The following is a 19,333-nucleotide window of genomic DNA, read 5'->3' as shown; positions in this document are numbered from 1 at the left end:
GTGTTGTGACACATACCTTTAATCCCAACATGTAAGGCAGATCCCTGTAAGTTTTGAGACCAGCTGAGGTAACAGTGCAACAAACCCTGTTTCAAAAACAATCTGAAAGACCTAATATACAATATACACACCTATAGTCCTAGCACTTGAATGTAAAACTGGGAGGTTCACCTCAAATTTCAGACCAGCCAGGATGATGTAAGGAGTGGGTCTCAACAAAATTACTCAAAATCCTTAACCATTTCAGCAAAAGCTTAAATTGTAGAAGTAAATCATGGTTAAAAACTCAAATCCTGGGGCTGGAGAGATGACTCAGTAGTTAAGAGCACTGCCTGCTCTTCCAAAGGACCCGGGTTCAATTCCCAGCACCCACATGGCAGCTCACAACTGTCTGTACTCTAAGATCTGACACCCTCACACCAATGCACACACAAAACAAAACAAAAAAACAAAACAAAACAAAAAAACAACTCAAATCCTGAGAGTTGCTTGCAAAAATAGATTTATTTCTTTATAAAAACTGACCTACTAGTCAGTGCATATTTACATTTTAAAACAGTACCCAATTTAGTGAAAAAGAATTCAATACAAACTAGAACAGCTTATAAAGTCAGATTTATATAGCACACCAAAAATAATAAATACTTAACTAAAATAAGTAGGAAAGACAATTATAAACAGTCACTATATTTTAAGCAGAAATCCATAGAAATCATAGGACTTATACAAAGTAGAAAAAAAATACAAATAACTCCAAACTTGCAGAATTTTGCTGTGGAGGGCTGGCTACTTATAACATATCTGGATTAGTCTAAGTTAGTATGGTCCGGCTGTGTTTCCTCTGCTTTGAAATGTTCCTCTTCGTTTGTATCAGCAGAAGGAGCATCATGTGGGCCATCTGCAGTGTCTATGTTTAATCCATTTGACTCTTCTTGATCTTCAACAATACTGTTCTCTTTAACTGTCTGTGCCCAGGATGTACTCATTAACACGTCTGAGAGAGAAATCATGTCATTATTATTCATTATAAACAACCAATCCAATCTTTTTTTAAATTAAAATTTATTTATTATTTATACAGTATTCTGCCCACATGTGAGCCAGCAGGCTAGAAGAGGGCAGTAGATCTCATTATAAATGGCTGTGAGCCACCCTGTGGTTGTTGGGAATTGAATTGAGGACCTTTGGAAGAACAGCCTCTCTTAACCTCTAAGCCATCTCTCCAGCCTCTGATCTAATCTTGACAAATACAAATCTCTCCAGAAGCTTACTTGGTAGAAATTAAATCTATAATCACCTGATTATGATTACTAAAGTCTGTAGACCAGACTGGCCTCGAACTTTACCTGCCCCAGTGGTGCGATTGAGGGTGTGTGTCACCACTGCCTAGCTGGATGACAAAAATTTTACAACATGGTATTTACTTACTATTATCTTTTTTTAGGTTTTTATTTTTATTTATATATACATGTTATCTCTTTGCACACATGTGTGCAGGTCCCAAAGGATGCCAGAAGAGGGCACTAGATCTTCTAGACCTACAGTTATTGTGACCCGCACAATGCAGGTGCTAAAACCAAACTCAGGTCCTTTGCAGGAGTAGCAAATGCCTGTATCAGGCAAAATATTTGTATACAGCCGGGCGTGGTGGCGCACGCCTTTAATCCCAGCACTCGGGAGGCAGAGGCAGGCGGATCGCTGTGAGTTCAAGAACAGCCTGGTCTACAAAGTGAGTCCAGGATGGCCAAGGCTACACAGAGAAACCCTGTCTCGAAAAAACCAAAAAAAAAAAAAATTTGTATACATAAGTAAGTAAATCTAAAAGAAAAAAAAAAAAAGACAGTTTTGGAGCTAGAGCAATGGTATACTGTGCTAGGCATGGTGGTACATGCCTTTAATCCCAGCACTCAGGAGGCAAAGGCAGGTGGATCTCTGTGAGTTCAAGGACAGCCTGGTGTATAAAGAGAGTCCAGGACAGCCAAGAATACACAGAAAAACCCTGTCTCGAAAAACAACAACAAAAAGAGGGTATACTGCTCTTGCAGAAGACCTGAGTTTAGTTCCTAGCACCCAGATCAGGCAGCTTACAACAGCTTATGACTCAATGCCTCTAGACCCTGGGCACCTGAACTCACATACATATAATCAGATATATATCAGACACATAATTTAAAATAATAAAACAATAGGTTTAATAAACATTTATCTCTGAACCCAGTTTGTTTAAAAGAAAAAAACAAAACAACAACAACAACAAAAAACCCAGGAATTGTGTGTTGGGGTATAGTCCAGAGTAGAAGAACAAAGGCAATAATATGGGTAAGAACTTAGGTCCAACTCCAGATACAAAAAAGAAAGAAAGAAAGAAAGAAAGAAAGAAAGGAAGAAAGAAAGAAAGAAAGAAAACCAAGAAGCTTAAGGCACTTTTGTTTGGTTGGTTGGTTTTTTTCAAGACAGGGTTTCTCTGTGTATCCTTGGCTATCCTGGACTCACATTGCAGACCAGGCTGACCTCCAACTCACAGGGATCCATCTGCCTCTGCCTCCCGAGTGCTGGGATTAAAGGCGTGCGCCACCACCAGCTGCTTAAGGCACTTTTTAAATCAAAAAGAGATGCTACAGATAAGTAAACTATAAAAAATACAAATCACAAAAATGGGACAATGTAGTAAATGGCATTTTAGTGCCTAAGTACATGGCACACCTGTAATCCTCACCACCTTAGGAGGCTGAGGCAGAGACTGTTAAGTAGGTAAGTGGGAAGTTAACTTAGGAACACTTAAACTCATAATAAAAATTTAAGGAAGGGGTGAGTATACAGTACAGTGAAAGCGTGCTTACCTAGCTTGTGCAAACCTGTTTCTATCTCCAGTGTCTGCCATCCCCTGAAGAAGCATTTGGCACCCCATTACATCATAGATGACTGCTAATCCTCGGTGAGGACAGAAGACACTATATTTACTATTATCACAAGCTGGGGCAGTGATACAAGCCTATAATCTGAGCTCTCAGGAGGCTGAGGAAAGATAAAGGCAAATTCAAGGACTGTCTAAGGCTAGCCTGGGCAATCTATTGAAATCCTGTTTCCAAAAAAAATTAAAAAGTAGCTTAGTGATATAGTGACTGCCTAGTATATGCCAACTGACGGGTTTAATCCCCAGAACTAAAATGTATTGATTCCACAATAATAATCTTCCCAAGTATTATCCAAAAAATGAGTATAAAGTGCTTCAAGGTAAATCAAAGGCGACTATATTGTTGAAGGATCTGGCACTGTAAGAAGAGTTATCCAGAAAACCATCTCAAACATTCTTTAAGGATTCCAAATAGCAAACATAGATACACTAACACTGTCTTTAAAATACACATAAACCTAACATTACTTTTCTAGTCCTAGAGGTATTTTAAGGGATAGTAAAGAAGTTAAATTTTCTAAAATGCCCTTAATATTATATGGTAGCTCATAAAAAACAGCATAAAAGTTACCATTTTCTAAGGACTGGCTATTATTCAGTAGCTTTGCCTGCCTTCTTTCCAAGGCCAGTTGTTTATTTCTCTCAATTCTCTGTTGCTGCTCTTCTGTCAGGCTTCTACTTAATTCAGAAGCCAACTTCTTGCTGTCAGGTGAACTTGTCACAAAGGGATCAAATCCAGCAGCAGTTGCATCGAGGCTGTTAGTTTCCTCAACTTTATCTGTGGCAGAAAATAAACAGTTAATACAACTGTAGTTCTAGATGAGTTAGAGAAAGAGCTTATACAGCATTCAGACAAAGAAGTTTTAACGTGGCGAGTGGCCTAACCTACATTTTGTGAGTTATGAGAATACATCCAGTACTGGCTGACTCAGGTAATGATTCAGGTAAAAGTATTTACAAATAACTCTTATGGTAAGGAATACTGTTACATCAAGTAGACATATTAACTAATTATAAAAAGGTTCTCAGGAGGTAGCTCAGTTGGCATAGCACACACAAAGCCCTGGATTTTGTCTCCAGTCCCACATAAACTGGGCGTGGTGACAAACTCTGTAACCTGGCACTTGTGAGACAGAAGCTAGAGACGATCAGCAGTGGGCGCTAGACGAGCTTAAGAAAGAGAAGACCCGCTCTTATCCTTCTCTCTCCTCTCCCTCCCTCCTCCTCTCTCTTCCTTTGTCTCTGTCTCCCTCTCTCCCTGGGGTACCCCTTCCCCCTTTCTTCTCTCACCATGCTCATATAATAAACATCCATATAATTAAAAAAAGAAAGAAAATAGAAAACCCTTTCTCAAAAAGAAAAATATAGAAAGAAGTCAGTAGTGCAGACTTGTAATTCCAGCATAGCAGACAGAAGTAGAGGCAAGGGGATGAGAAGTTCAAGGTTCTGCTACCTACAAGTTTAAAGGCACCTTGGGCTTCTTAAGACGCTGTCTTTTGAGCCGGGCATGGTAGCACTTGCCTTTAATCCCAGCACCTGGGAGGCAGAGGCAGGTGGATCACTGTGAGTTCAAGGCAGCCTAGTCTACAAGTGAGTCCAGGACAGCCAGGGATACACAGAGAAACTCTGTCTTGAAAAACAAAACAAAACAAACAAACAAAAGAGCTCTTGCTGAAGACCACAGTTTGATTTCTAGCACTCACATTAGGCAATTCACAAATCCCTGTAAACTCAGCTACAGTGTATGGATAACTGCACTCACACATGCTCATAACCACATACAGATGCACACATAATTAAAAATAAATGTTAAAAAGTTTTAAGCCAGATGTGGTGGAGCGCGCCTTTAATCCTAGCACTTGGGGAGGCAGAGGCAGGCGGATCTCCATGAGGGGCCAGCCTGGTCTACAAAGGGAGTTCCAGGACAGGCAGGGTTATTAAACAGAGAAATCCTGTTTCAAAAAAAAATTTTTTTTAAATATTTATGTATGGAGCCATCGCACAGAAAATCTGACAACTATACAGACACTGTCGGCAGGAACCATTTGTTTTGATGTGCGTGACTGTCTATGGTTGCATTGTACAACTAACAATGCAATCAATATCAGGAACAGTCACGTAGCTCTAAAGTCATATAGCCATGGATCTAGTCTTTTGGGTTTTCTTTTGAAACAGGGTCTTGTATAGTCCAAGTTAGCCTCAAAGTCACTATATAGTCAAAGCTAGCCTTGAACTTCTGGGTCTCCTACTTCCACCTCCCAAGAGCTGAGGTTACAGGCATGTGTTATCACACAAAGCCTAAGGGTCTAAACACTGAATGAAATGGAAATGTTCATCAAATTATTCTACCTAATTTCCCAGAGCCAGTTTTTCTAATGGTTTCTATGCATATGAACACTCTAGTGTAGACTTGGCTGTCCTAGAACTCACTTTGTAGACTAGACTGGCCTTGAACTCACAGCAATCCACCTGCCTCTGCCTCCTGAGTGAGGAGGATTACAGGTGTGTGCCACCTCACCCTGCTCTAGATTCTTTTTCCATAACACATCTAATGACTTCAATCGTATCTTTTTTTATTGTTTGTACGTATGAAACAGTGTCTCACTATGTACCCTCTGGCTGTCCTTGAAGTTCCTTATACAGACCAAGCTGCCCTTGAACTCACAGAGCTCTGCTTGCTTCTACTTCCTGAGTGCTGGGATTAAAGGTATGTGTACCATCATGCCAAGCTACTATTATACCTTTAGGAAATAATCTCAAAAGAGAAGGAATCACTGAAGGTAACATGGATTTGAACAAAGTACAATGACAAACATTTGAAAATCTCATAATAAAGCAGGTTCTAGAGCCGGGAGTGGTGGCGCACGCCTTTAATCCCAGCACTCGGGAGGCAGAGGCAGGCGGATCGCTGTGAGTTCGAGGCCAGCCTGGTCTACAAAGGGAATCCAGGACAGCCAAGGCTACACAGAGAAACCCTGTCTTGAAAAACAAAAACAAAACAAAACAAAAACAAAAAGCAGGTTCTTAGCTGGGTGTGGTGGTCACGCCTGTGGTCCCAGCACTCAGGGAGGCAGAAGCAAGCAGATCTCTGTGAGTTCAGTTCCAGGCCAGCCTGGTATACAGTGAGTCCAGGACATCCAAGGCTACACAGAGAAACCCTGTCTCAAAAACAACCACAACAACAACAACAAAAGTACAGCTATTAACTACACTGTAGTTACAAAAATATGGGTTAAAATTTTGGATGTAGACCCATTTCTAAAAGCTAAGTTGTGGTAAAGTAAATAAACTTGTAATTACCATCATTGGTAACAAAATCTTCATGTACAATGGGGAGATCAAGTCGAATTCGTTTTAAACAGGTCTGAAAGAAAAAAGACATTTTTCAACACTTGGGAGGCAGAGACAGGGGGATCGATGTGAGTTTAAGGCCAGTCTGGACTACAAAGCGAGTCATAGACAGCCAAGACTACACAGAGAAACCCTGTCTTGAAGGAGGGGGGAGACTTTTTTTCTATTTTTATCAATAAGTTAGGGAGGGAACAATCACTTATTCATATCTGAAAGAAGTGTTCTTCATATAATGACTTAGTTTTCCTGTCTAACAAGACAGATTTCAAAAGGAAAATTCCTAAATAGCTATTCAGCCTTAACTAAGGCCATCATCGCACTACTTAGCACTGTGAACGACATTCACGATAGTCACACTTACCTGAACCTCCTTTTTATTTCCTAAATTTTCAACTCTGTCAATAAAATCTTCAAACTGCAGTTTGGGGAATAACCTATGTGCCCAGTGCTCCATGTGTCTGATTAGCGTTTTCAAGTCTTCAGCCTGGCACATAAAAATAAAAATGCTGAGCAAAAGACTCAAATGACCCTGTCAGCAGATTTTAGCATTTAAAGACAATACCAAAGTCACTGCTATCATATTTATAAGGCTAAAAAACCTTTTAGAAAGAAACAGAAAAATCTAAAGGCTTGGAAGATCACAATGTCACAAAGCATTGGGTTAAAAGAGCAGCTACAGATTTTGGGTTGGACACATTTTAGGAACTAGAGGGAAAATAGCAGTAAGAGGTTGGGAAGACAGTTTGATTGTCAAGTGCCTGGGGAATAAGCCTGAGAGCTAATCTAATCCCTAGCCCCACAGTAAAGAGAAAAAAAAAAAAGACATAGTAGCAGTGTTGGCTAGTTTTATGTCAACTTGACACAAGCTGAGTCATTTGAGAGGAACAAGTCCCAATTGAGAAAATACCTCACCGGCACACGCCTTTAATCCCAGCACCTGAGAGGCAGAGGCAGAGGCAGGTGGATCTCTGGCAAAGTGAGTCCGAGACAGTAAGGACTACACAGAGAAACCCTGTCTCAAAAAACCAAAAAAAAAAAAAGAAAGAAAGACTGGGCTACAGGCAGTCCTCTAGGATATTTTCTTAATCAGTGATTGATGTAGGGGAACCCAGCCCATTGTGGGTGGATCCTGGGCAGGTGGTCCTGAGCTCTGTAAGAAAACAAGCTGAACAATCTAGTAAGCAGCCTTGGCCTCTGAGCTTCAGCTCCTGCCTCCAGGTTCCTGCCTTGTTAGAGTCCCTGTCCTAACGTCTTCCTTCAGTGATGAGCAGTGATATGTAAGTGTAAGCTAAACAAATGCTTTCTTCCCCAACTTGCTTTTGGTCATGATGTTTCATCACAGCAATAGACATCCTAGACAATGACAGACCCTGAAAGGACCAGACAAACTCCACTTTGAAAAGGAAATTCCATTTTGTGTTAAACCTAGCCAAGTGCTGAAACCAGATTCCAGAAAACCCACAAACTAGTCTAAACAGGAAAACATTCCCTAGCAATACAATCAGCTCACCTTGAGAAAGTCTAAATATACTTTGCTCGTCAAGCTGACCAGCAGGTGGTCTGGCACATAGCAACGGCCAATTAGGAGAAGCCAGGCCAAAGTTCCTAATGCCCCATGACTGCTTCAACCAATCTTTTCTATAGGTCAACTTGCCACTACACCTATTACTCCCTGCTTGCAGCTTTTCTGCCCAAATGCCATCCAATCATATACTGTATAACCCATTTCTTTGTCTAAAACCTATAAAAACCCCTTTCAATTGAGACTTGAGGCCACTTCCCTGCATCTGCTGTGCCAGTGCATGGGAAGTGTGTCCCAGGTTGGAACCTGCAATAAAGACTTCCTTGCCATTGCATTTTGACTCGGCTCTTGGGTGGTCTGTTCAAGGAGTCTCTCAAAATTTTGAGCATAACAACCCTTGCAATCTTAGTGCTAAAGAAACAAAGACAGACTGATCTTGAGACTCACTGGATAGAGCCTGAGGAAACAAACCTGAGGTTGAACTATGGCAGCCACACACACATGCAAACCCACACATACATAAATAAACACACAGTAAAGAGAAATAGCAGTAAATAGAACAAAGTTTTAAAATACTCATAAGTGTACCTTTTCAGTAGTATACAGAAAAAAAAAAATAAGCTTTTAATAAAAAGATGTCAAGGGATGTGTGTGGTAGCGCAGGCCTTTAATCCAGCACTTGTGAGGCAGAGGCAGATGGATCAATGTGAGTTCCAGGCCAGCCTGTTCTACAAAGTGAGTCCAAGACAGCCAAGGCTACAGGGAGAAACCATGTCTTAGAAAACAGAAACAAACAAAATAACCAATAGTATCTCTAATATAGTCAGTGATTCCAAAGAATATGATAATATACACAGCTTCATTTTTGTTTGTTTGTTTTGAGACAGGGTTTCTGTGTGGCCTTGGCTGTCCTGGACTCACTTTGTAGACCAGGCTGGCTTCAAAATCACATCGATCTGCCTGCCTCTGCCTCCTGAGTGCTGGGATTAAAGGCATGCGCCATTTAAGTGAGGAGGTCTCACGTACAGTTTCAAAGGTTTAGTCCATTATCATGGTTAGGAGCATAGTGGCATACAGGCAGGCACTGGAGCAGCAGCTGAGAGCGATATTCTGATCCACAGGTGAGACTCTGGGCCCTTTGAAACTTCAAAGCCCAATCCCAGTGCCACACTTCCTCCAACAAAAGCACATCTAACTCCTTCTGATCCTTTCAACTAATGCCACTTCTTTGTGAGTACATATTTAAATATATGAGGGAATGGCATTCTTATTCAAAACAACACTACTACCCAGGGCTATATAGTGCTATTTTATCTCAAAAACAAAATTAAAATAAATAAATAAAAGTCTTAAAAAAAAAAAAAATCAGGGCTGGGATGTACTCCAGTAGCAATGTTTAGCTTGTGTTCTAGCACTTGCCCAGGATTCAATGCCCATTACTAAGAAATAAAGACTGATCAGACATTTCTTACCTCATGACCTTTCCCCTTGAATTTTGTATTATCAAACACATGCCTTAAGGCTGGAAGCCCTCTCTCTGAAGTTAATCTGTAAAAAGAAATATATTTTGAATGTCAGGTTTTCTTTTTTTTCTTTCTTTCATTCTTTCTTTCTTTATTTTGGTTTTTTGAGACAGGGCTTCTCTGTAACAACCCTGGCTGTCCTGGACTCACTTTGTAGACCAGGCTGGCCTCAAACTCAGAGATCCGCCTGCCTCTGCCTCCCAAGTGCCAGGATTAAAAGCATGCACCACCACACCCGGATGAATGTCAGGCTTTCTAGCCATGTCATAACCAAGACCAGGAGAAAAAGACATTTCCTCCCAAATTAGAAAAAAAGAAAAGAAAATGTTTACAGGGGAAAGATATATGTTCACAGAACTCTATGTGACCTCCAAATTATCCAGCCAAAGCTTATGAAGAAGAAAAACATTAGCTGGAAATTTGTAAGCGTATGAAAGTAAATGTCAGGTACAGTGGCCTATAGTCCCAGCACTCAGGAGGCAGAGGCAAGCAGATGTCTATGAGTTCGTGGCCAGCCTGGTCTACGAAGTGAGTCCAGGATAGCCAAGGCTACACAGAGAAACTCTATCTGGAAAAAGACAAAAACCAAAACCAAAACCAAAAAAAAAAAAAAAAAAAACAAGTAAATGTCCATACCTAGTAGCATCTAGCTTGGGTAGATTCCTTTTAACTGTTCTCTTTGGCGGTACAGGAACAGGTGCTCTATTTCCTGATTCTAATGAAACAGACCAAAATTTAGTACTTAAAAATTTAAGCCCTGGGCCGTCAAGATAGCTCAGTGGGTAAAGGCACTAGCCACCAAGGCCAGATGGTAGAAGGGAGAACTGGTTCTTGCAAGTTGTCCTCTGATCTCCATATGCACATATAGTGGCAACTGTGGGCCCACATACATTCAGATACACACAAATAAAAAAAATTATATATATATATATATGTTTAGAGTTTTTTTATTTTTTTATTTATTTGTTTTTTAGACAGCATTTCTTTCTGTAATCCTGGCTATCCTGTAACTTGCTATATGGACAAGGTTGGCCTCAAGCTTACAGAAATCAGCCTGCCTCTACCTCCCAAGTGCTGGATTAAAGGAGTGTGCCACCACCAAACTGGCCAGTATTTTTTTTTTTTTTTAACTCAAGCCTTATTTGTAAAATATGTCACTTTTAAGCTAATCATATAGATAACTGAACATGGATCATTTCAGCAGAATAAGCAGGATTGTGAGACAAGGCTAGTGTGATACACTGTGAGACTTTGGACTTTTTTGTTTTTGTTTTTGTTTTTTGAGACCTTGTCTTAAAAACCAACAAACAGCTGGGCATGGTGGCACATACCTTTAATCCCAGCACTGGGAGGCAAAGGCAGGAGGATCACTGTTCCTTCCAGGCCAGCCTGGTCTACAAAGCAAGTGTAGGACAGCCAAGGCTATACAGAGAAACCCTGTCTCAAAAAACAAAACAAAGAACAAACCAACAAGCCAAGCTTTGTGGCACACACCTTAATTCCAGCATCTGGGAGGCAGAGGCAAGTGGACCTCTGAGTTTGGGGCCACCATGGTCTATACAGTTTCAGGACAGTCTAAGCTACAAATGAAAGAGACACGTTTGTTAAAACTTTTTTTAAACATTTATTTATTATTTATACAGTATTCTGCCCACACGTGTGCCTGCCCACCACAAGAAAGCACCAGATCTCATTACAGGTGGTTGTAAACTACCATGTGTGTGCTGGGAATTGAACTTGGGACCTTCGGAAGAACAGCCAGTGCTCTTAACCTCTGAGCCATCTCTCCAGCCCTGTAAAACTCTTGATACAGACCTTCATCAGGGTCAGCTTCTACAGGATCTCTCTCTGGAGAGGCTGGAGGTGGGAAGGGAGGAAAAGTCTCATCCTCTTCAAATTCATAATCTGGTTCTTCAAACAAGCCGTTCTCTTCTTGCTCTGACATCTTTTCCTCCAGGAAAAAAAAGTTATTTTTATCCATCCAAAACAAACTCCCTATCACACAATGAAAGCCAAGTTTCAATCACTTAAACTTCATTTCAAATTTATACAAGTTTTTTTGTTGTTCTTTTGTTTTCTGAGAAGGGTTTCTCTTCGTATCCTTGGCTGCCCTTGACTCCCTTTGTAGACCAGGCTGCCCTCGAACTCACAGAGATCTGCCTGCCTCTGCCACCCAAGTGCTGGAATTACAGTTGTGTGACATGGAGCCCAGCTCATAAAAGATTTTTAAAAAGTAGAGAAAATATTTAAGTATAAAGGAAAATGACTAATCAGAACTGAGTTGTAATGTAGACCCTACCACCAAATAACTTTTTATTTACTTATTTATTTAGGTTTTTCAAGACAGGATTTCTCTATGTAGCCTTGGCTGTCCTGGACTCACTTTGTAGACCAGGCTGGTCTCGAAATCACAACAATCCACCTGCCTCTGCCTCCTGAATGCTGGGATTAAAGGCGTGCATCGCCACACCCAGCACTTTTTTAAAAAATTTATTATTTTTTTTATTTATTATGTACACAATGTTCTGCCTGCATGACTGTCCACAAGATCTCACTATTGATGGTTGTGAGCCACCATGTGGTTGCTGGGAACTGAACTCAGGACCTCTGGAAGAGCAGACAGTGCTCTTAACCACCGAGCCATCTCTCCAGCCCCCCCCTCCCCCAGCCTTTTTTAATGTGTATGTATATGGGTGCAGAAGTTTCCCAGGAATCATTATTTCTCTATTAGGTCTTGTTTATTATATGTTAGTCTCTTATATTGATATTAGCTCTCTTAGTACAAAAATCAGGCAAGTCTTTGTGCTCCACCACTGAGTCCTAAATGTAGGTACACAACAGATGCTCAATATATATTTGCTGAGGATAGGAATTAAAAAAGAATTTCAAAGCCGGGTGTGGTGGCGCACACCTTTACTCCCAGCACTAGGGAGGCAAAGGGAGGTGGATCGCTAGGAGTTCGAGGCCAGCCTGGTCTACAAAGTGAGTACAGGACAGCCAAGGCTACACAGAGAAACCTTGTCTTGAAAAACAAAACAAAAAACAAAAAAAGAATATCAAGGGGACTGGAAAGATGGCTCAGTGGCAAAGAGCACTGTCTGATCTTCCAAAGGACCAGGATTCGAGTCCCAGCACCCACATGACAGCTCACAACTATCTGTAACTCCAGTTCCAAGGAACCCTCACACCAGTGCACATAACATAAAATTAAATAAATTATTTTTTTATTTAAAAAAAAAAAAAAAGTCAAGCCAGGAAGTGATATGTACTGTAGTCCCAACACTTAGGAATCTAAAGTAGGAACCAGGAGGCGAGTCCTGTCTGGGCAACAGAGTCCTTATCTACACACATGCACACACACAACACACAATGCAGACGTAGACTCAGTTGGTGGAAGGCTTGGCTAGAATCCACAAAGACCTGAGTTCAATTCTCAGCACCCCACAAACTAGGTGTAGGTGTATGTGTGTACATGGTAATCCCAGCCCTCAGGTAGAGACAAGATCAGAAATTCAAAGTTATCAGCAGCTTTGTAGCTGGGCCAAGCCCAGACAAGGCTATATGAGAACCCCATCTTTAAATAAAAATAAAAATCTTGGGCTGGAAAGATGGCTGAGGGTTGAGAACATATACTGCCTTTGCAAGGAACTGAGCTCAGTTGCTAGCACCCAGACTTGGACAGCTCACTGACACCTGTAACTACAGCTTCAGGGGATTTGACACCTGGCCTTATAAGCACAGAATCCAGAGCCAGACAACTCCAAAACTAAAAATATTAGAACATGTCTAAACCATTCCCAAGTCTATACCTTTAACTTTTTAAAAATACTTATCTATTATATATATAATAATCTGCCCGCCACAAGAAGGCACTGGATCACATTATAGATGCTTGTGAGCCACCATGTGGTTGCTGGGAATTGAACTCGGGACCTTTGGAAGAGCAGGCTCTTATAATTTTTTTTTTAACCTACAATAACCTGGAAGGCACGAGGTGAACTGGTTTTTCTTCATTTTTGTAAAGATTTAGATGTTCACTAAGCTACTTTCCTTGATAATGGCCAAACAACTTTTTGAGGACGTCTCTATTTCTCCTCCTGGTCCTCAAACTCCCAGAGAACTTCCGAACTTCCGATCCACAATTCCTTCCCGGACCTGTTTCCCACGTACAACTTTTTCCTAGCTGTCAAACAAAATCCCTCCTCCTAAACGAAGTCCTAGCATACTAACTCAAACTCCACTCTAAAAACCTCACATCTCCTCTGCCTCCTCTCGAACCTTCTCATCCTTCCTCCCCTCCAGTCAATTTCACGCCACATTCTCTGCTCCGCCGCCTGGAGCAGAGCGGAAGGTCGGGGATGGGGGGTGGGGGACAGCGCCGCCGCCTCAGATGCAGGTCCCCGCCCTCGCCCCGGGGGCGCCTCCCGCCCGTTCCTCAGCCCCACTTCCCGCCTAGCTCCTGCGACCCCAGTCCCCGCGCCCCCGGAGGACTTGCAGCACAGCCCCTCTCCTCTCACAGCTGTCCTCACCGAACCGGGTCTCACCTCACCGAAACTGCGCCCGCCGCCAACCGCGCGCGCTAGATGAACAGCGCTTCTCGCGAGACTCGGGAATTCCCTCTGCGAGAAAAGCTGGGAAGTTTGGCGCCAAAGGTGCGCGAGGCGGCGTGGGCGGAGCCTAAGGACCTGAGCCCCGCCTTCCCACCCGGAGCATCTGAAATACGGTGACGTTCAAATTTTTTAACTTTCTTAGTACTGTATTAGCTTCGAAAATAAGTCTCCGGTCTTAGAAACCGGGTGCTGGAAGCCGGGCATGATAGAGCATGCTTAGAATCCCAGCACTAGGGAGGCGGAGGTAGGAGGATTGCAAAAAAAAAAAAAAAAACTAAACTAAAAAGAGAGAAAAGAAGAAAGACAACTGACTTTCGCGGACTCTCTTGCCAGCTTTTCAATTACTTCCCCTTGGCGAGACTGCCTTGCCAGGACTTGATGAGCTGGGGTGGGTGGGAAGAGGGGCTCCCCTTTTCTGAGGAACAGGGGAGGGGGGATGGAGGAGACAGAGGGAGGGTAGGACTACAACCAGGAAGTAAAGTGAGTGAATAAATAAATAAACTAACTTAAAATTTCAAAAAGAAAGAAAACTGACTAGTAGATGAAGTAAAAAGGACAGTCAGTGTCAAGCAGCATTGGCTGGAAAATTACCGCTTCAGAATAGCAAAATGTCTTGACTATGAATTTTGTTATTTATTAAATAAAGATATGAGGAAAAGATTGTAGTTAGGAGCCAGGCATAGTGGCGCACACCTTTAATCCCAGCACTTGGGAGGCAGAGGCAGGTAGATCTCTGTGAGTTCAAGGCCAGCCTGGTCTACAAAGTTAGTCCAATACAGCCAGGGCTACACAGAGAAACCCTGTCTCCAAAAACCATACTAAATAAATAAATAAACACAAAATAAATAAATAAAGACTTCTAATCCTAAAATAGAGGCAAGCTGCTTGATCACTTGCAGAGAATCCAGGTTCTGTTCCCATAACCCGCACGGCTACTCACAAACACCTCTAACTCTAGTTCCAGGGGATATGGTGCCCTCTTCTGACCTCTGGGGCCACTGTAGACACCAGTGTACTTACATGCAGATAAAATAGTCGTACATATAAATAAAAAGACAGTCCCTTAGCAGATTAAGGCACTTGCCACTAAACCTGACTGAGTTCACTCCTTGAGACCCACTGAGTGAAAGGAAAAAACACACTCCTGAAAGCTGTTTTTTGACCTGTACATGTGGAGCACAATGTACACACACACAATTAATTAATGGAATGACATTTTTTCTTTTTTTGTTTTGTTTTCGTTTTTCGAGACAGAGTTTCTCTGTGCAGCCTTGCCTGTCCTGGACTCACTTTATAGTCTATGCTGGCCTCAAACTCACAGTGATCCTCCTGTCTCTGCTTCCCGAGTGCTGGGATTAAAGGGGTGTGCCACCATGCCCAGCTTTGGATTGACATTTTTTCAATGCATGCTTTCTCCGTGTGGCACTGGCTGTCCTAGAACTCACTTTGTACACTGGCACCAAACTAAGAGATCTGCCTGCTTCTGCCTCCGGAGTATTGGGATTAAAGATGTGCACCACCAGCGCTCAGCAATAATATAATTTTTAAAACTTTAAAAATGGGGTCTGGAGAGATGGCCCAGAGGTTAAGAGCACTGTCTTCTCTTCCAGAGGTCCTGAGTTCAATTCCCAACAACCACATGGTGGCTCACAACTGTCTATAATGAGATCTGATGCCCTCTTCTGGCCTGTAACATCCAGATAGAGCACTCATATACATAAAATAAATAAACTTTTGTTTGGTTGGGGTTTGTTTTTTTTTTTTTAAGATTTATTTATTATTATGTATACAGTGTTCTGTCTGCATGTATACTTGCAGGCCGGAAAAGGGCACAAGATCTCATTATAGATGGTTGTGAGCCACCATGTGGTTGCTGGGACTTGAACTCAGGACCTCTGGAAGAGCAGGCAGTGCTCTTAACCTCTGAGCCTGTTTATGTTCTTTAGATGGGTCTAACTATGTAGCCTTGGCTGTCCTGGAACCTATTGTGTAGACCAGGCTTGCCTTGAACTCACAGAATTCCACCTCTCTCTGCACCACCACCCACACAAATACTGAGACTAAAAGCATGTAACACCAGGCCTGGCATAGCTAATAGCACTTGTTTCTGACCTTAATAAAATGGTACCGAAGTGTATGTTTTCTCTTTGGGGTTACTCTTTTTCTCCTGTGTATTGTTCTGTGATACCTACCTCCACATTGTTTCATATAGCTAGAGTTTAGAAATTTTTTTCACTGTTGCACACTACACCACAGTTTATTTAACATACCTTTTACTTATTTTATTTTTCCCCTCCCCCTAATGTATAGCTCAGGCTGGCCTCAAACTCATAATCCTCCTGCCTCTGCCTCCTTCAGCAAATCCTACTGACATGCACCACCACAACCAGCTTACTTTATTATATTTATTTATTTATTTTGGTTTTTTGAGACAGGGTTTCTCTATGTAGCCTTAGCTGTTCTGGAACTCGCTCTGTAGACCAGGCTGGCCTCGAACTCACAGAGCTCTGCCTGCCTCTGCTGGGATTAAAGGCATGCACCCTACCCCCCCACCCCCACCTGGGCTTAACATCCCTTTTATTGATGGATGTTTGGAAGGTTTCTAGTTGTGGAACTACTACGTGCAACACTGCCACTCACCATGCACTCAGCGTGTGCACGCACGCTTTAAGAAGCAAAACTGGGGGCTGGAGAGATGGCTCAGTGATTAAGAGCATTGTCTGCTCTTGCAGAGGTCCTGAGTTCAATTCCCAGCAACCACATGGTGGCTCACAACCATCTATAATGTGATCTGATGCCCTCCTCCGGCCTGCAGGTGTACATGCAGGCAGAACACTGTATACATAATAAAGAAAAAAAAAAAAAAAGAAGCAAAGCTGGCCGGTGCTTCTGCGTGCCTTTAATCCCAGGGCTTGGGAGGCAGAGGCAGGCAGATTGATGTGAGTTCAAGGCCAGCATGGTCTACAAAGTGAGTCCAAGACAGCCAAGGGCAGAGAAATCCTGTCCCAAAAAGCTAATAATAATATTTTTTTTTTTAAGTTTTAAATTAAAAAGAAAAGAAGAAGAAGCAAAAACCTGAAAAGACAAAAAGGAATGGGATCCAGGTCACAGATGGAGGGGATGGCTTCTGATGGGAAAGTGAGGCAGTTTAGATGTAAGCAAGTCACACCAGGGCTGAGGTTCTGTGAAGTAAATGAAGTGGGAAAAAGGTATAAAAAGTAAAAGAAACGAGGTATTTGCCAAAAGTCCTTGGTGGTCCTTGGGTCTGAACTGAACAGGGAGCTCAGACCTAGAGAAAGCTGAGTGAGGGAGAAGGTCAAGTCACTTTGACATCTCCAGGGGGCCTAGAGTTTCTTTCTCAGATCGGTGTGGGCAAAGGATGGAGAATTTATGACAGCTCACTTGGGAACTGCACCACTGAAGGGCCCTGCAGAGCCTGAGGGCATGGAAAGGAGTTTCCCTTCTCCTCACATGTCAGATGTAATTGGCCCCAACCCCCACTGCTGCCGTTGGGGGCCCTCCTGAGACCCCAACCCCCACCGCTGCCAGTGGGGGCCCTCCTGAGACCCCAGCCCCACCGCTGCCAGTGGGGCCCTCCTGAGACCCCAACCCCCACCGCTGCTAGTGGGGGCCCTCCTGAGACCTCAACCCCCACCGCTGCTAGTGGGGCCCCTCCTGAGACCCCAACCCCCACCGCTGCCAGTGAGGGCCCTCCTGAGACCCCAGCCCCACCGCTGCCAATGGGGGCCCTCCTGAGACCCCAACCCCCACCGCTGCCAGTGGGGGCCCTCCTGAGACCCCAGCCCCACCGCTGCCAGTGGGGGCCCTCCTGAGACCCCAACCCCCACCGCTGCCAGTAGGGGCCCTCCTGAGGCCCCCCACAAATTCAGTGAGAGGGTCTCATTGTCATCTAGACCTCTTCATGAATAGTCAGTAACTGCGGAGCCCTGTGTCGCTCCTGGGGGTCGTTTCCTGGGACCTGGCACAGCTGTCTTCTCCTTACCACCTTCCCCACTTTTCTCTTCCTTCCAATTCCTCTGTTACACAGACCATTTCCTCAGCTTTCCTAAGCTTAGAGCAGTTGACCTGCCCAGGATGGAGTAGAAGGCACAGCTGTGGGCACTCTGCAACAAGCACTAATGAGGAGACAGTGGCCTTTGACTCAGCAACACTTCTCTCTCTAATGGGACTACCATCTATTAAGGCAGTAAGAGTGTTCTCTCGGTTATCCAAATAGAATTTAATTCAATGGGAAGGATTGAAAGGTTCTAGTCTCAAGCCGGGCGTGGTGGCGCACGCCTTTAATCCCAGCACTCGGGAGACAGAGTCAGGCGGATCGCTGTGAGTTCGAGGCCAGCCTGGTCTACAAAGTGAGTCCAGGATGGCCAAGGCTACACAGAGAAACCCTGTCTCGAAAAACAAACAAACAAACAAACAAAAAAAGAAAGGTTCTAGTCTCTTTGAAGGTCTTGCTCTGTAGACCAGGCTGACCTGGAACTCAGAGAACGGTTTGCCTCTGCCTCTCAAGTAATGGGGACAGCCATTGTTGGACCATAGCCTATACGTCACTCTAATAAACCCCATGTATAGTTTTTCATATATGTATTCATGTATTTTCATATACAAATATATGTGTATGCATAATGTATATATATTTTCTATCAACTCTGCTTCTGTACAGAACACTAAACAGTGTCCTCCTGTGTCCATGAGAATTCTTCTCTCATCTGCCCTTTTGCCCATTTCAGCTTGTGTTTTCTAGAAAGTTGTGTATTAGATAGAGAGATGCCTCGGTAATTAGAGCAGTTGTCGCTCTCTCAGACGCCTAAGCTTCAGTTCCCAGCACCTAACCGGACTGCTCACATATACCTGCAACTCCAGCTATAGAGAATCTACAGTGGCCCAGCACTCAGGAGGCAGAGGTAGGCAAATCTCTGAGTTCAAGGCCAGCCCGGTCTACAGAGTGGATTCCAGGACAGTCAAGGCTGCAGAAGAAACCCTGTCTCAGAAAGAAAACATTTTAAAGTTTTATTTTTAATTATTGGTGTATGGGTATGTATTTGAGAGAGCAATTTGCAAAAGTGAATGCAGTGCCAGTGGAGGCCAGAAGAGGGCAGTGGAAGCCCTGGAGCTACAGCACAGCCATTCAGCTAGGCATCTGTCTCTGTCTCCCTGGGGCTGGGTTGCAGATGCTTGCAGCGTCCTTTTGTTTTGTTCTGTTTTCCCGTAGGTGCTGGAGATCCAAACTCAACTCCTCATTCTCCTGCAGCAAGTACTTTACTGACTGGTCCATCTCCCCAAATCTATCAATGTTTTTGAAGAAAACGAAATAGCTTATATAGCTAAACAGAACAATCAAATACCAGAAAATTTCTTATTCAGCAAGTCTTTTTGTTTGTTTGTTGTTTTTGTT

General features: G+C 43.0%; 1 protein-coding gene and 1 non-coding gene across 3 annotated transcripts; both read right to left on the bottom strand.

The window, feature by feature from the left end:
* Nucleotides 1-490: 490 nt before the first annotated feature.
* Nucleotides 491-13,903, bottom strand: Tipin (TIMELESS interacting protein). 2 transcript variants are annotated; one of them, XM_051156644.1, is made up of 8 exons: nucleotides 13,860-13,903; nucleotides 11,126-11,255; nucleotides 9,947-10,025; nucleotides 9,260-9,335; nucleotides 6,627-6,749; nucleotides 6,215-6,278; nucleotides 3,486-3,692; nucleotides 491-994 (listed from the first exon to the last, which is right to left on the bottom strand). In XM_051156644.1, exons 2-8 carry the CDS (start codon nucleotides 11,253-11,255, stop codon nucleotides 807-809), a joined length of 867 nt encoding a protein of 288 aa, XP_051012601.1. In that variant the 5' UTR covers nucleotides 13,860-13,903; the 3' UTR covers nucleotides 491-806. The 2 variants fall into 2 exon arrangements, with proteins under 2 accessions (XP_051012601.1, XP_051012600.1); XM_051156643.1 differs by having other exon boundaries at nucleotides 13,855-13,902.
* On the bottom strand, nucleotides 4,898-5,032 carry LOC127198824 (small Cajal body-specific RNA 14). The gene has a single exon (XR_007831867.1). It is a non-coding gene; the product is annotated as a small Cajal body-specific RNA 14 (non-coding RNA).
* Nucleotides 13,904-19,333: the final 5,430 nt, after the last annotated feature.

This window comes from Acomys russatus, chromosome 14 (assembly GCF_903995435.1).
Source record: "Acomys russatus chromosome 14, mAcoRus1.1, whole genome shotgun sequence".
NCBI lineage: Eukaryota > Metazoa > Chordata > Mammalia > Rodentia > Muridae > Acomys > Acomys russatus.
Note: the sequence above shows the minus strand (reverse complement) of the source record. Positions and strands in the feature narration are given on the sequence as shown.

Excerpts from the sequence above, each read along its gene's own strand:
- Tipin (XM_051156644.1), bottom strand. The coding sequence starts at position 11,255 with ATGTCAGAGCAAGAAGAGAACGGCTTGTTTGAAGAACCAGATTATGAA. Across the intron at positions 9,336-9,946 it reads CCCAAGCTAGATGCTACTAG|ATTAACTTCAGAGAGAGGGC; the intron begins GTATGGACATTT and ends TTCTTTTTACAG. Across the intron at positions 6,750-9,259 it reads TCAAGGGGAAAGGTCATGAG|GCTGAAGACTTGAAAACGCT; the intron begins GTAAGAAATGTC and ends TTTATGTGCCAG.